Source organism: Macaca mulatta, chromosome 1, assembly GCF_049350105.2.
Source record: "Macaca mulatta isolate MMU2019108-1 chromosome 1, T2T-MMU8v2.0, whole genome shotgun sequence".
Classification (NCBI taxonomy): domain Eukaryota; kingdom Metazoa; phylum Chordata; class Mammalia; order Primates; family Cercopithecidae; genus Macaca; species Macaca mulatta.
Genome location: NC_133406.1, coordinates 151,057,494 through 151,072,508, shown reverse-complemented (window position 1 = coordinate 151,072,508; position 15,015 = coordinate 151,057,494). Strand labels below are relative to the sequence as shown.

At 39.2% G+C, this 15,015-nt stretch overlaps 3 protein-coding genes across 6 annotated transcripts in view; 2 read left to right on the top strand and 1 right to left on the bottom strand.

Annotated features, from left to right (window-relative positions):
- The window catches only part of LOC144332668 (uncharacterized), a 57,652-nt gene extending 51,450 nt beyond the window's left edge, over nucleotides 1-6,202 (top strand). The window contains exons 4-5 of the mRNA XM_077953106.1: nucleotides 2,539-2,635; nucleotides 5,556-6,202. Of these exons, the coding sequence (XP_077809232.1) occupies nucleotides 2,540-2,602 (63 nt within the window). The 5' untranslated portion in view covers nucleotide 2,539 and the 3' untranslated portion in view covers nucleotides 2,603-2,635; nucleotides 5,556-6,202. The remainder of the gene's footprint in view (nucleotides 1-2,538; nucleotides 2,636-5,555) is intronic.
- LRRC8B (leucine rich repeat containing 8 VRAC subunit B) overlaps nucleotides 1-15,015 on the top strand; it is a 70,882-nt gene that overhangs the window by 51,450 nt on the left and 4,417 nt on the right. For all 3 annotated transcript variants that reach the window (XM_028849290.2, XM_015143571.3, NM_001261357.2), the window contains 2 exon segments: nucleotides 2,539-2,635; nucleotides 5,556-7,720. In XM_028849290.2, the coding sequence (XP_028705123.1) occupies nucleotides 5,582-7,720 (2,139 nt within the window). In that variant the 5' untranslated portion in view covers nucleotides 2,539-2,635; nucleotides 5,556-5,581.
- LOC114677359 (uncharacterized) overlaps nucleotides 5,515-15,015 on the bottom strand; it is a 49,689-nt gene continuing 40,188 nt past the window's right edge. For both annotated transcript variants that reach the window (XM_077953100.1, XM_028846889.2), the window contains 2 exons: nucleotides 10,815-10,997; nucleotides 5,515-6,355 (listed from right to left, as the gene is read on the bottom strand). The gene's annotated coding sequence lies outside the window, so the exon portion shown is untranslated. The remainder of the gene's footprint in view (nucleotides 6,356-10,814; nucleotides 10,998-15,015) is intronic.

Below are 15,015 nucleotides of genomic sequence, written 5' to 3'. Positions count from 1 at the left end.
AAAACATCTTAATGGGAAGTAGCACTAAACATTTTGAAGGGCTCTAAGGTGATTTTTAAATCAGTGTTCAATGAGAGTAATGTAGAGAACCGCTTTTTGGAATTGTTCGGCTATAATCCCTGCCTGGGGTCAGAGACAGATCTTTGAAGTAGCCTCCAGTTCTCAGTATATAATGACACTAAATACCATCTGATCATCATTTGTTTATTTTTTCACTTGTTATTTTAGAAATGCTTTCAAAGTAAAATAAGGACTACTGGGAAGTACTGATGCCTAACTTGAATGTTGATTTTACAGTCTTAGAGACTTTGGAGTAAGATTGTCAGTGAATTCATGTGTTTTGAAAAAGCTTTTATGACTTCTTAATGAGGTTTAAAAGCTGAAAGAATGGGATTAGAACTGCAAAATCCATTACTCTTAACATTTCTTTGGAATGATTTAGTGTGTTTGTATATTAGAAATAGAGATCTTATTTGGATTGAGTCACCATTGTTTACTAAAATATGGTCTGGAAACAATTTCCTGGACAGACAGTATTAAGTGGCATAATGACAAAGGATAGCTATGCTTAAACTCTCTAGTTAAGCACTTCATAGGAAAATTAGCATCATTTTATATATAGGAATGCTGAGATATTTTATATATACTTAAATCCAGATGCTGTATATTTAAATATTAAGTTTTAGTTCAGTAGAAAATATTTAGTAGGAAAATGTTTAGCTGAAAAAGTAGATTGTATGTAATGGAAGACATTACAGAAAACTAGATTTACATCCTTATTCAAAAGATTATAATAGAACCCAGTTATAATGCAGATATTGGGTGAGTTGGGAAAGAGCGATAATTAGCTTTTTCTTCAGCTTTTGAGAGACCTAAGACTGTTAATTGGATTGACTGAGACCATGTCGTCTGGTGTGCATGAGGTTGGGATTTGAGTCTGAGGACCTAGGTTCCAGTTGCAACTTTATTTCTTGCAGGTTTTGTCACCTTGGGCAAGGTAAATTCTTTGAGCCTGCGTTAATTTCTATGCATATAAACATAAAGAGTAATACTATTTATTTCAGTGGCTTGTTTTAAGTATAAAACAAATTAATGTAAATGAGACATGCTTTGAAGGTAGAAAAACAGATGTTAAATTATTAATAAAGTAGAAAGTGTATTTCTGATATTTAAGGAGAACTGTATTGTATAAAAAGAATCATGGCTGAGTAGCATTTTTGAATTATGCAATAAATTCTTTTCTGGCATGTTACAAATGCAGCTGCTGTGAAAGAATATGTAAAATGTTTCACACATCAGATGTCTTTATCATGCTCAGTGCACATAAATGCAGTCATGTGATATATGTTGTAAGACTTTTAAAAAGGCTTGTGAATTGTGAATGAGAAATTCTTACTCCAGTGGTGCCATGTAATTATGAATTAGTATACAGCTAGGTTCTTATACATACTAAGTGTGCTTTCTAACCTTCAAAACAATTTGATGCTGGATGGTGACTAATTGTAAAATAGGCTTTGCACATGACTTGGTAAACCCAAAGTAAGTTTCGGACATGCCCAGCTTTTTGATATTTGAAATGACAAGCTTACAAGATTATTGCTAAAAATATCTTAAATACAATTTGGGGTCAGTACTCTTAGGAGTATTTGAAGTACTTTTTAAAATGGATTGTATAATACAAAACCTCCCTAGAAACTTTTTTTTGAGGTTTCATAGGTACTAAAAGATATAATTTTTACATTCAATTAAAAAATTCTAGCATTTTACAATTTTCTCACAGTTCAAATTATCAATATATATGTAATTTAACTATCACAAATTATTGAACTATAAATGTTACAAATGGGTTTTATTAACCTCTAAATTAAACAAATATAAAGCCTAAGTATGTTTAATAATAACATAATTTCCAGTAATTTCAGCCATATTTCTGAGCTGTATCTGGAAAGGTGTATTAACTTGTCACTTTTTCTAATGAGATTGGTAGGCTAAATTTTAGGAGCACTGAGACTTATTTGGATAGATGTTTGGTTTTAAATATGGGTACAGAAATCACTTGGTGTGACAAGCCATCTGAAAAATGCAAATAAGAACAACTGTGTATAAGGAATGAGTGAGATAAATTAACATATGTCGACTACTTAGAAAAACTAAGTGTTCATCTAAGTGTTGTAGATACAGAATTTTAAAATATGTTGTGTTTAAATTTCTGAAGGAACTTCCCTGTAATTGAAAAGAAGTTCAGGGAGTGAGTATGGTTTAATGAATATGAGTGGGGCCCTGTAGATACAACTTTGCCAGAATGTGCCCCAGTGTGAAAAGTAAACTGGCCTGTGAAAATCTAAGCCAGGCACAGTGGCTCACACCTGTAATCCCAGCATTTGAGAGGCCAAGGTGGAAGGATTGCTTGAGGCCAGGAGCATGAAAATCTATTTGCCATATCATGTCTTATGACAGAGAGGGTTTCTGGAGACAGTATCTTCAGTTTGTTTGTTTGAATGACTATAGCTATTTTAAGATATTTATGTTTTCTCATAGAATGAAGACAAACACAGAGATGGTGTGTCTAAGAAACTTCAAAAGGTGTAGACCTCCTGACTGAAGCATATTGATTTATTTAATTTTTTTCATTATAGTAAGTATAAATATTTAAAACACATTATTCTGGTCAATGTTGACTTGTATTTTTATTGACTAAATATTCACTCTCTGTCAAATACCCTTATCATTGTTAGAGCTACTGTTGTTTTCATTCTTCTGCAATTTCAGTTGCATATCTTAAATTAATTTAATTCTCAGGACCTTTGAGAGGACAAATGAAACATGAATTCAGAGCTGAAAGAATCCTTTGAAATTATCTGCTTCACTCTTTTTATCCATTACAAGAAATTCCTTTGCAACTTCCCTGATGGATGGTCATTTTATTGATCAAGATTCTGCTCAGGATGTAGAGCTGAACTGTTTCACAGAGCAGCCAGTTCGATGACTTTCCACCACAGACTGAATCAAAATGTAATTTTCTAAAGCTTCCACCTACCTGGTTCTACCTTGGGAGCAAATCCACTATTCTTTCACCTGTGAGGTTGTTGTGCAAAAATGTAAAGATAAATTCTCAGGCTCACCTAGTCATCTGTTATCTCAGCTGAATTTCATCAATTGCCTGTGTTCCTCTGTAGGAAATGGTTTGGAAACAACAGCTCCTGGTTGGTTTTTGGCCCATTTTATCTTTAACCTGTAACTGAGCATTGGGTTTCAGTATTGTGATCTCACCAGGCAGGTACAGGAGGACTGCAGCTCCTTTATCTGGGTTCACCTATTAATATGGCCAGAAGTTATAATCAATATTTCAACATAACAACTATCACATGACTAGCTGAAAGTATGCATACATGTCAACTAAAATCCTAAAGTGTTTTTCACATGTTCTTTCTTTCATCCAGCAGTGTTTTCTACCATCCCTCACACCCCTGGCCACATCATATTTATAGTATTTTGAGGTCTAAGCCCAGGACTTTCTCTTTGCCTCATATATTCCTCTCATTTTAGTTTCTGTCTTACCTTGACACACAATTATGTAAGGCAGAGAGGTGAGGCGGAATGAGAAGAGTTGAGAGTTAGAAATAGACCCACTTAGCTGGAGTGAAGGAGAGAAGCCCTGAAGAGTTATATAATCCACCTGTAGGTCCTAGGAGGAAGGTGAATCCATATAATATAATGTGATGCCCAGAGAGGACACAAGCAGAAAGTAGTGCTCCAGTCCAGCAATTAAACTCAGAAATTGTAGAATGCCCTAACAGGTACAAGAGCATGAAGCTGTAGGGTTCAGGGTCAGATGGTCAGGAATATGCTGAGGATGAGACTTATTAACAGGGAGCAGGGACTCTGTAATGGGACTCTAAGCTTCAAGGCAAGATACCAGACCCCAGAAAGAGGGCAAATGAGAGTAAAAAAAGTCTTCCTGGCTGGGCACAGTGTCTCAGGCCTATAATCTCAGCTCTTTGGGAGGCCAAGGCGGGCAGATCACAAGGTCAGGAGTTCGAGACCAGCCTGGCCAACATGGTGAAAGCCCATCTCTACTAAAAAGACACAAAAATTAGCCGGACATGGTGGCATGCACCTGTAGTCCCAGCTGCTCAGGAGGCTGAGGCAGAAGAATTGCTTGGACCTGGGAGGCGAAGGTTTCAGTGAGCTGAGATTGCGCCACTAGACTCCATGTCAAAAAAAAAAAAAAAGTATTCCTTGGGGATGCTACTAATACTAGGGTGTCTAGAGAGAAACTCAGGCCCAGAATAGATGGTAAGACTCCAGACTCAAGAAAATCCAGGAGAAGCCCTTGGAAATAGGTTAGAGCTGGACTACCAGCAAGGGAGGACCATGCTACCATTACTATTTTTCTTCTTTTTCTTAGCAGATATTTTCTAAGACCCACATATTTCCTTTTACCTTACTCTGTGTTATCTTATAGATGATCTGGATTTTACTGATTAGCAATTTTTGAAACGATGTATGTAAGACTCAACATAGAAATTCTCAGGAATGTTGTCTGAATACTTTTCAGTATGAAAATACAAGATAATCTTGTTTTCCTGAAGTCAAAAATAATTTAATAATGGAATATACCTTATTCGTTTATCTTTTTAGTACTTTGCCATCACAACATTAAACATGAGAGGGAGTCCCCGTGATTGAGTATTCTAGCAGAGCTTTTCTTCCTTATTCTTTTTTAAGCCATAACTTTTAAATACTTCCCAAGTTTTAAATACTCAAAGTTTTTTAATACTCACGTACTTAAATTACAAAGTGAAAGCTTGTGTGGAAAGGAGATATAATACATTCAGTGACAGGTTGTTTTGGGCATAGAATTGTAGACCCCTCTAAGCCTAAGGGGTAATTTTACAAAGCAGAGCTTGCTTAAAAGAGGCTCCTTGTGGTGACTAAAACAACTTTCGGGCTATAAGTGATGCTTCAGACATGGGAGAAGGTGTGGAAAGGAGCTTACTCAGACATTTTGGAAGGTACAATGTGACCATTGGAAATTAGGTGGCTGGCTGTGGTGGCTCATAGTTGTAATTCCAGCACTTTCAGAGGCCAAGCAGGGAAGATCACTTGAGGCCAAGAGTCTAAGGCCTGTGAGACCCTGTCAAATAAAGAAAGAAAGAGAGAGAGAAAGAGCGGGGGGTGAGGAAGGGAGGAAGGAGCATAGGAACAAGTTTTTCAAATGTCAGTTGAAGACAGATTGACTCCTGGTTTTTAGTAGCCTAGCCTGGAGTTGAAATCCAAGACGTAATGAGATAATTACCTCAAGAGCTCCCCCTAAATTTCTTTCTAGTCACTATCACTAAACGGTCCCCCATCTAAGAGACTATGGCTCAAAGTTGGATGGCCTATGGTTTCAAATGAAACCAGAAGACTTATGTGCCCCTTGATCAGCTCTCCCTTTTAGGTTTGACCCCAGAGCTAAATCCTGCTTGGGAAGGAGGGCATGTGTGTATGAGCATTAGAGTGAAATGCTTATTTGAGTACTTGCTTCAGTAGTGTTTATTTTCCTCTTCCAGTTTCTGTCCTCCTACAAGGGAAAGTCATGATTACACTAACTGAGCTAAAATGCTTAGCAGATGCCCAGTCATCTTATCACATCTTAAAACCATGGTGGGACGTCTTCTGGTATTACATCACACTGATCATGCTGCTGGTGGCCGTGCTGGCCGGAGCTCTCCAGCTGACGCAGAGCAGGGTTCTGTGCTGTCTTCCATGCAAAGTGGAATTTGACAATCACTGTGCCGTGCCTTGGGACATCCTGAAAGCCAGCATGAACACATCCTCTAATCCTGGGACACCGCTTCCACTCCCCCTCCGAATCCAGAATGACCTCCACCGACAGCAGTACTCCTATATCGATGCCGTCTGTTACGAGAAACAGCTCCATTGGTTTGCAAAGTTTTTCCCCTACCTGGTGCTCTTGCACACGCTCATCTTTGCAGCCTGTAGCAACTTTTGGCTTCACTACCCCAGTACCAGTTCCAGGCTCGAGCATTTTGTGGCCATCCTTCACAAATGCTTCGATTCTCCATGGACCACCCGCGCCCTGTCAGAAACAGTGGCCGAGCAGTCAGTGAGGCCTCTGAAACTCTCCAAGTCCAAGATTTTGCTTTCGTCCTCAGGGTGTTCAGCTGACATAGATTCTAGCAAACAGTCATTGCCCTACCCGCAGCCAGGTTTGGAGTCAGCTGGCATAGAAAGCCCAACTTCCAGTGTCCTGGACAAGAAGGAGGGTGAACAGGCCAAAGCCATCTTTGAAAAAGTGAGAAGATTCCGCATGCACGTGGAGCAGAAGGACATCATTTATAGAGTATATCTGAAACAGATAATAGTCAAAGTCATTTTGTTTGTGCTCATCATAACTTATGTTCCATATTTTTTAACCTACATCACTCTTGAAATCGACTGTTCAGTTGATGTGCAGGCTTTTACAGGATACAAGCGCTATCAGTGTGTCTATTCCTTGGCAGAAATCTTTAAGGTCCTGGCTTCATTTTATGTCATTTTGGTTATACTTTACGGTCTGACCTCTTCCTACAGCCTGTGGTGGATGCTGAGGAGTTCCCTGAAGCAATATTCCTTTGAGGCATTAAGAGAAAAAAGCAACTACAGTGACATCCCTGATGTCAAGAATGACTTTGCCTTCATCCTTCATCTGGCTGATCAGTATGATCCTCTTTATTCCAAACGCTTCTCCATATTCCTGTCAGAGGTCAGTGAGAACAAACTGAAACAGATCAACCTCAATAATGAATGGACAGTTGAGAAACTGAAAAGTAAGCTTGTGAAAAATGCCCAGGACAAGATAGAGCTGCATCTTTTTATGCTCAATGGTCTTCCAGACAATGTCTTTGAGTTAACTGAAATGGAAGTGCTAAGCCTGGAGCTTATCCCAGAGGTGAAGCTGCCCTCTGCAGTCTCACAGCTGGTCAACCTCAAGGAGCTTCGTGTGTACCATTCATCTCTGGTCGTAGACCATCCTGCACTGGCCTTTCTAGAGGAGAATTTAAAAATCCTCCGCCTGAAATTTACTGAAATGGGAAAAATCCCACGCTGGGTATTTCACCTCAAGAATCTCAAGGAACTTTATCTTTCAGGCTGTGTTCTCCCTGAACAGTTGAGTACTATGCAGTTGGAGGGCTTTCAGGACTTAAAAAATCTGAGGACCCTCTACTTGAAGAGCAGCCTCTCCCGGATCCCACAGGTTGTTACAGACCTCCTGCCTTCACTGCAGAAACTGTCCCTTGATAATGAGGGAAGCAAACTGGTTGTGTTGAACAACTTGAAAAAGATGGTCAATCTGAAAAGCCTAGAACTGATCAGCTGTGACCTGGAACGCATTCCACACTCCATTTTCAGCCTGAATAATTTGCATGAGTTAGACCTAAGGGAAAACAACCTTAAAACTGTGGAAGAGATCATTAGCTTTCAGCATCTTCAGAATCTTTCCTGCTTAAAGTTATGGCACAATAACATTGCTTATATTCCTGCACAGATTGGGGCATTATCTAACCTCGAGCAGCTCTCTTTGGACCATAATAATATTGAGAATCTGCCCTTGCAGCTTTTCCTATGCACCAAACTACATTATTTGGATCTAAGCTATAACCACTTGACCTTCATTCCAGAAGAAATCCAGTATCTGAGCAATTTGCAGTACTTTGCTGTGACCAACAACAATGTAAGTAAATCCATTCCTTCTTTTGTTCAGTATCTGCCGCACTTGTAGTGTGTTACATAGGGCAAGCAAACACACTTCAAATCATGCTATGTGTTCTCAAGCCAAGCCCAATCTGATCTTGTATAAATTACCAAAACACTGAGCATCCATTTTTAATCTAACTTACAAGTCGTCATGGAGATTTTATGAAAAAACATATAAGCATTTGGCACAATTCCTGGCACATAATAGTTGCTCAGCAAATGTTTTTCTCTTTGTGTTTTTTTCCCCCCAATTTTCTACATAAACATCACAAAATATTTTAAACTATTTAATTCGTTATGGTAGAGCTTACTTTTTGTTTTATGAAGGTTTTAGGTATTTAGGGAGTTTGGTAAAACTTTTCCGCTTTCCAAATCTGTCATAATAAAATAACTTCTTATTTTAAAATGCTGGGATTATGAATTATTCATAAATCCTTTTTGTGACGTTGTGAAAAAGATTTGGAATCTGCATGCATGTCTAGAAAGATGATTCAAAATGAAAGGCCTGCCTCCATAATGCAACACTATGGCTTCTTAGAAGCTTTTTCCAGGATCCATACTTTAGAATGAACCATAATTTGCAATAGTAAAGCCAAGTTAAGGAAAACTTAACTTTACCAAAACATGAAAAAACAAAATAAATGAGTAGTTTCCTAGGTTAAGATATGGAGGAGGAGGAAAAAGTAAAAATTCATGGTAGTCTAAAGGTAAGAGAGTGAGGCTAATGTCCATTTTGGAAGAAAGAGGGAAAACCTGGTCAGAAATCAAATCTACCAAGGGATGAAACTGACATTCCTCTACTTGAAAATGGGTACAGCTGTTCCACCACTCTTCAAAATATATTATCCAAAAATTAGCTGGGCGTGGTGGCGGGTGCCTGAAGTCCCAGCTACTCAGGAGCCTGAGGCAGGAGAATCGCTTGAACCCGGGAGGCAGAGGTTGCAGTGAGCTGAGATTCCGCCACTGCACTCAAGCCTAGTGACAGAGCGAGACTCTGTCTCAAAAAAAAAGAAAGAAAAGAAAAACAAAATCTATTATCTTTTAGACTTTTTGTAGTTCATATGTCATGGTAAATATAGTTATGAGCATCGTGTTGGCTAATAAACATATTAATTATACATTATTTTTGAAAACCATGGGTGTTAGAGAAATACCAGAAAATTAGGGGGTGAGAGCAAAATTCATGCTGATTTTTAGGACTCTCTGACTTTATTCATATATAAAAGGAGCGAGTCCATTGTTAGACAAATGAGACATCTTCAGATCTTAAAAGTTTGTGAGATTTTAAAACTGCATTAGGATTGACCTAGATTAACAGTGTGCAACAGAAAGGGCTTGCTGAAACACAGATTCCTGAGCCCCGCTCCCAGGGTTTCCAATTCAGTAGGCCGGATCTAAGACCCAAGAGTCTGCATTTCTAAAACGTCCCCAGGTGGAGCTGATGATGCTGGCCTAGTGACTGCACTCTGAAAATCACAGGTCTAGAAGTATATCAATGCCATTTAATTAGGCATATGATTAATATTAATATTTTGCTCACATTTTTTTATTGTTAAATTTTAATAAAAATATAAATAATATTTTTAAAGGCATTGGTTCCACTAAGCAGTTACAGACAGTTAAATCACTTTCAAAAATGGATTTTTGAAAGTTGCAGCTTATTCAGGTGTTAGCTGGCCATGCATTATTTAAATGTATGAGCAGGTGAATGTTTTCACCGAGTTAATGTAATAAAGAAACCTTAAGACCCTTAGTACTTTTGACACAAGTTTATGGAATGGAATCCTGGACAATATCTGAAGAATAAGTGTGAATATCAGACACATGCTTTCTTGAATAAGAAAGGATACTTTGTACCACAAGAAAAGTCTTATGCTGAAAATACTTTATAACCAAAATAGAATGGTATCTTTTTGAGTGGGTTGTCCCAGAAATCTGAGAAAAAAGTAGTTGCTGAGCATCTTTGGAGCCAAAATGATGAACATGACATCTTTGGTGAACTTAGAGTCAAAGAAACACTGTGCAGACACTATGTAACAACAATATAAATAAACTAAAACTCATCAGAGGACAGCCACCAGGAAGATGAAAACCCTGATGGAATACTTTAGCCTCATGATGGGAAGTACAGGTGGGAAGGGAGAATCGTCCACAATATTGGTCTTCAGATATTTGAAAAATTTACATGGAGAGTAAAACTTGCTGGGAATAACTACAGTGTTAGAACTTAGGGCAAATGGAGAGAACTAGGGCCAGCAGGGAAAGATTTCTCATCTTTCCCATAAGCATCCAAAGATTGAATGAGCATTTGAGGAGGGAAAAGTCATTTTCTTATTAATAAAACTCTCCAGACAGGGACTGCCAGATACTCAGCAGGAGGGTTGTTAAAGGGCATCAGGAATTCATGTTTCATGTGGGGATTTAACGAATTTCAAGATTATTTCCAACCTTGAGAGTCTCATGATTCTGAGTTAGACCAAAATATTGAACCATGAGGTCAGGAGTTCGAGACCAGCCTGGCCAATATGGTGAAACCCCATCTCTATTAAAAATAAAAAAATTAGCCGGGCATGGTGGCACGTGCCTGTAGTCCCAGCTGCTCAGGAGGCTGAGGCAGAAGAATCGCTTGAACCCGGGAGGCAGAAGTTGCAGTGAGCCAAGATTACGCCACTGCACTCCAGCCTGGGCGACAGAGCAAGACTCCATCTCAAAAAAGGAAAAAAAGAAAATATCACACTGGCTGCATACATAGTTAGATATGCATATACTCAGAAATTCAAGCCAATTAATCCATGTGGAATGGCAGTTGATAAAGATTCCTATAGCATGCATTTTAAACGTCTGATCTCAAGACTTGGGCAGTGTATCAGGTTTATAGATGGAGGCAACAAATACTACCTCGTAAGCAGAAAAGACGTTAGTTGAAAGGATATTAGGTATCTCATGTTACCACTGAAAGGACTGCAAAAGTAAGCTTGGAAAACAGGCACAAAGTAAGACAGCAGTGAGGACTGTAGCCAGAATCATAGCGGAAAAGCACAATGGTGAGGATACACTTCCGAGGACCTTACCGGCTCAGAGCACTGGTTCTGTTCCTGAAAACTTGATGTTGCTGCTCTTGTGACCCTGGGCCTCCCACAGAATAGATTCTTCGTGGCTTCGACTTCTTTGTGATGTTAGCCCCAATTCAAAGTCCGAGTCTGAGCAGCTGATTGGCACAGCTAATGAATGCCCACATTGTGGCTGTAAGAGAGCTGAGAACACAAGAATCTGGTGGTGGTAGTTTCTCTAGTAGGAAGTGAGCTCTACTACCCACCAAGACTCATAAGGTAGGGAATTACCTCGACATGGGAAGGTATTCGGCAGTCCCTGGGTGGCAGATATTCACTGAGCGGGAGAGCCTTTAACATATGAATATGCGTTGTGCTTCTCCAACGAGAGATGGTATGCAATATTTGCCAAATGTGTTTGAGCAAGATGCTTTTTTTATAGAGTGACTCTTGTGTTCTGTGAAGCATACCCTAGAACACTGGATTAGGGAAGTGTTAAAAAATAGAGGTCATCCACAGAGGACTGAAATAAGCGTGCCCAGATGTACAAAGAGATGAGACCATTTAGTAAGGTGGGTCAGAATGGAGAGTGCCTGGAAATCTCCTGGTCAAATTCATGTTTGATTCATTGGATAGTGACTAGGGTAAGACCTGAGCTTGAAAGTGCTAGTTAGCCTGAACTGGTACCTTCAAAGGAGGCTCTGATTGTAGCATATGAAAGGCTTGTGAGAGGACAGCCAAGAAACAAAACCCTATGGAAAGGCTGAATCAGTTACGATTTAGAAGTAGGAATCCAGATTTAAAACAAGAGACAAAGACTCTCATACTTGAAAGGAACACTGAATCCGCAGACTGCAGCCTGGGGGTCAGGTCTACCCACTGCCTGTTTTTATACAGCCCAGGCTAGGATTGGTTTTTACATTTTTAGATGGTTGGGGGAAGAAAATCAAAAGAATATTTTGTGACCCATGAAAATTATATGAAATTCAAATTTCAATTTTCACAAACAGATTCCATTCTTCTTATTAGGGGGCCTGTATTACAATAAAATGATATTCAATTGTTATATTTTGAATTTCATCACTTAAAAATGTATGGAATTTTTTTCTATTATATAAGGACCTACATAATATTTTCAGTTTTGCTTCTTGGCCCAGAAAGCCTAAAATACTTATTCTTCTGGTCCTTTGGAGAAAAACTTTGCCAGCCCCTACTCTAGTCCACTTCCCTTATTTTACTGATGCTCAGAGCAGTTCACCTGAGGTCTGAAGTTTCCTGGCAAGGGGGCTAGGATGGAACCCAAACATTCTGATTTCTACTCTACTGTTCTTCTACTATGTCTCGTTGGATCAATCCAAGTGATTTTACATGGGGAACAGTATGTGCGGGTGGGCGTGGAAGGTGGGAGAAATGGAGGCCAAGATCCATCCCTATCGCAGTGCCAAAGAGTAATTGGATTATGGTGGCATTGATTGTAATGGAGAGAAGCACAAGGCTTTGAACTAGGTTTGCTGAAATCTTAGACCAGTCCAGTTTACAGCTAGGTCTTCTTACTTCCACATTTGTGCTTTTTTTTTTTTTTTTTCTTACATTAGTTTGAAGACTTCTAGCCAGAAGATGAATAATGTAGAAATTCCTTCTGAAGATCATCTGTGTGACACTGAGTTTTGTTGTTTTTGGCATCACTACTTAGAAATATTCAGCTGTGTTTCTTGAAATGATTGGACTTTAGGGTTTGGTAAGCATTTCCCAAGATAGCATGTGTCATTGGCCAGGAAAAAAAAAAGGAAATCTGGTATTGAGAAGGATTCTAAAGTAAGATCCCAGCCTCTGGGAAAAAGCGGGGGTATTTAATTTACAATGTCAGCCATAGATGTAAAAGAAAAGCATCCTGTTCTCGGGGACTTCAGTTCATTTTGCTGAAGACATTTAGTTGTCAGAGAATTCTAGGATGTAGAGAGATTACATAGCCATTAGTTTTTGTTGTTGTCATCTATTTTGTAGTTTATTATATAGTTTATGTAGGAGTGTATTATATATTATAGTTTATTCCATAAAACCATTTTGTTGTTGAAGTATGTCATCCCCATAATAGCCTGTAAGCTTTCTCATTGGTTTTTTAGAAGAAATCAGTGATCCATTAAGGTAATATTTTGCTCTCTGGCTCATGTGTCATACAGTCTAAGAAAGGGCATGCTAAATAAATTAGTTTTAAGTAATTGTTTTCCAACATTTTTTATAAAATTTGTTTTTATAAAATTTGTTGACCCAGGCAAAATTGCAGTTCTTGTAAGCTTCAAGGCAAACTATTTTTAAAACTATAAGTAGATTTTTCAGGATACAATTGCTGAGTTGAAGGAAAGTCTTGAGTCTTTAACAAAACTCTCCAGGCTCATTTAGAAAAATTGAATGAGAGTAGGTGAGGTAAGATCCTGTGCCTTAGTTGGGCAGAGAGCTGGAGAGAAAGCCCTGGAGATGGACCCTTGCACATAGGAGGAGTTTTGCCAGCGCAGCTCTTGACTCACATTCACAGCAGCAATGCTAAGGGACTGGCCCTGAGGCTCACTCCCACTGCCTTGGGAAATCCCTTTCCTCTGCTGGAGCCTGAGAAGTCCACTGAAATCACAGATGTAGAGATTTGAAAGGAGACTGGTGGGAATGTGGTAGTGCTGATAACCAGACAAGAGAGTGAGGGCAATGGCTTCAGGGTAATCACCCAGTAGGAAATCAGTCCAGTTAAAGGAGGTTCTTGCTGGGAATCTGAAGCTGACTGAAGAAGGGAAATATGGAATTCCCTAATGCAGTTCAGGTTAGGGTACTTTTCTTCATACCACTCATTACAGACAATTGTGTAATTGTTTAATGTTTCTCTCTTCCGTGAGACTAGTGCTTCTCAACTGGGAATGATTTTGCCTCCCAAGAGACATTTGTCTGGAAACATTTTTAGTTGTCACAACCGGGAAGGGGAGTGTCACTGGCAACTGGTGGGTAGAGGCTGAGGATGCTGCTAAACATCCTACACTGCACAGGACAGCCCCACAGCAAGAATTTTTCCACCCAGAATGTCAACAATGCTGAGGCTGAGATGTCAATGGTGACCTGCATTATTAGGCTAGTTTTCAAAGGCAGTCTTTCTAACTCAGTACTTTATCCCAGCAGCTAGCTGGGAACCTGGCACATCAGAAGGCACTCAGCACGTGCTCACTGAATATAAATGAGCCAAGCCTAATTTCTTTTTTAGCCAGTTTGCCTGAGTCATTTCATAGGCACCAACAAGCACTCTTAATAATGCACACTGTAAAGGACTGATTTTTTCTCCACTTGGACATCACGGACCCTACTTCTGAGCTGCAGGTGCCTCTGTGCAGAAGGGCTTGCCTTAGAAAGAGGTTGCATTTCTTCTCATCTCTCTGCCTCATCTCTCAATATAGGTCTGCATATGTTGGGTTTGCATTGCTCTTGGAAAGGAAATGAAAGTAAAGGGTAGATATTTTTCCCTTTGTTTATATCTAATATTTTAGTGTACAGTGATGATCTATATGGAATGTTGTTCTTAGCAGTGACAGTAATTAGATTTATTTTTAAGGATATACAGCACTGAATGTGTGTTAGAGGGAGGGGTGATGTTGGAGAATGGAGTTTACAACATCATTAACATTTTTTATGGAATTTGGTCATTTTTTAGCTTATATAAAAGCTATTTATCCTTTTGAGGAGAGACAATTCTGGATGGCCCTAGAAACTTGTCTCCCATCAGGTCTGCATTAGCCCATCAGAGGATATAGGCCAAGTCCCTGAGTGCCCTTTTTATCCCTGTTTCTAACAAAGCCAGTTTTTGAACCAAGGAACCTACATTATTTCATAGTTTTGTAGGTGGCCCCTGTCCCCAGCCAATATGTAAAGTATTATGGGGGTGGGGGGCGGTGGTATGTGCAGTCTATCTATGCTGAGGCCAGACTTACCCCTCAGTGAAGTGATGGGTTGAAGGGATTGTGTATGTGCTCAACTTCTTCTCTGGAGGTCTTTCCTCAATAAACCCTATTTCTTGTATGTACTGGGGCTCCCTTAGAAATCGACATACAACCTATCTACCATATAGGGGAGCAGTCAACGTGAGCAGCTTTAGGAGTTAACCTAATTTGCATAATATGTATTATATTTAAAATTATCTCTGTATTATAAATTATTTAATTGAAACCATGCCAGAGGGAAGGAACAAGAG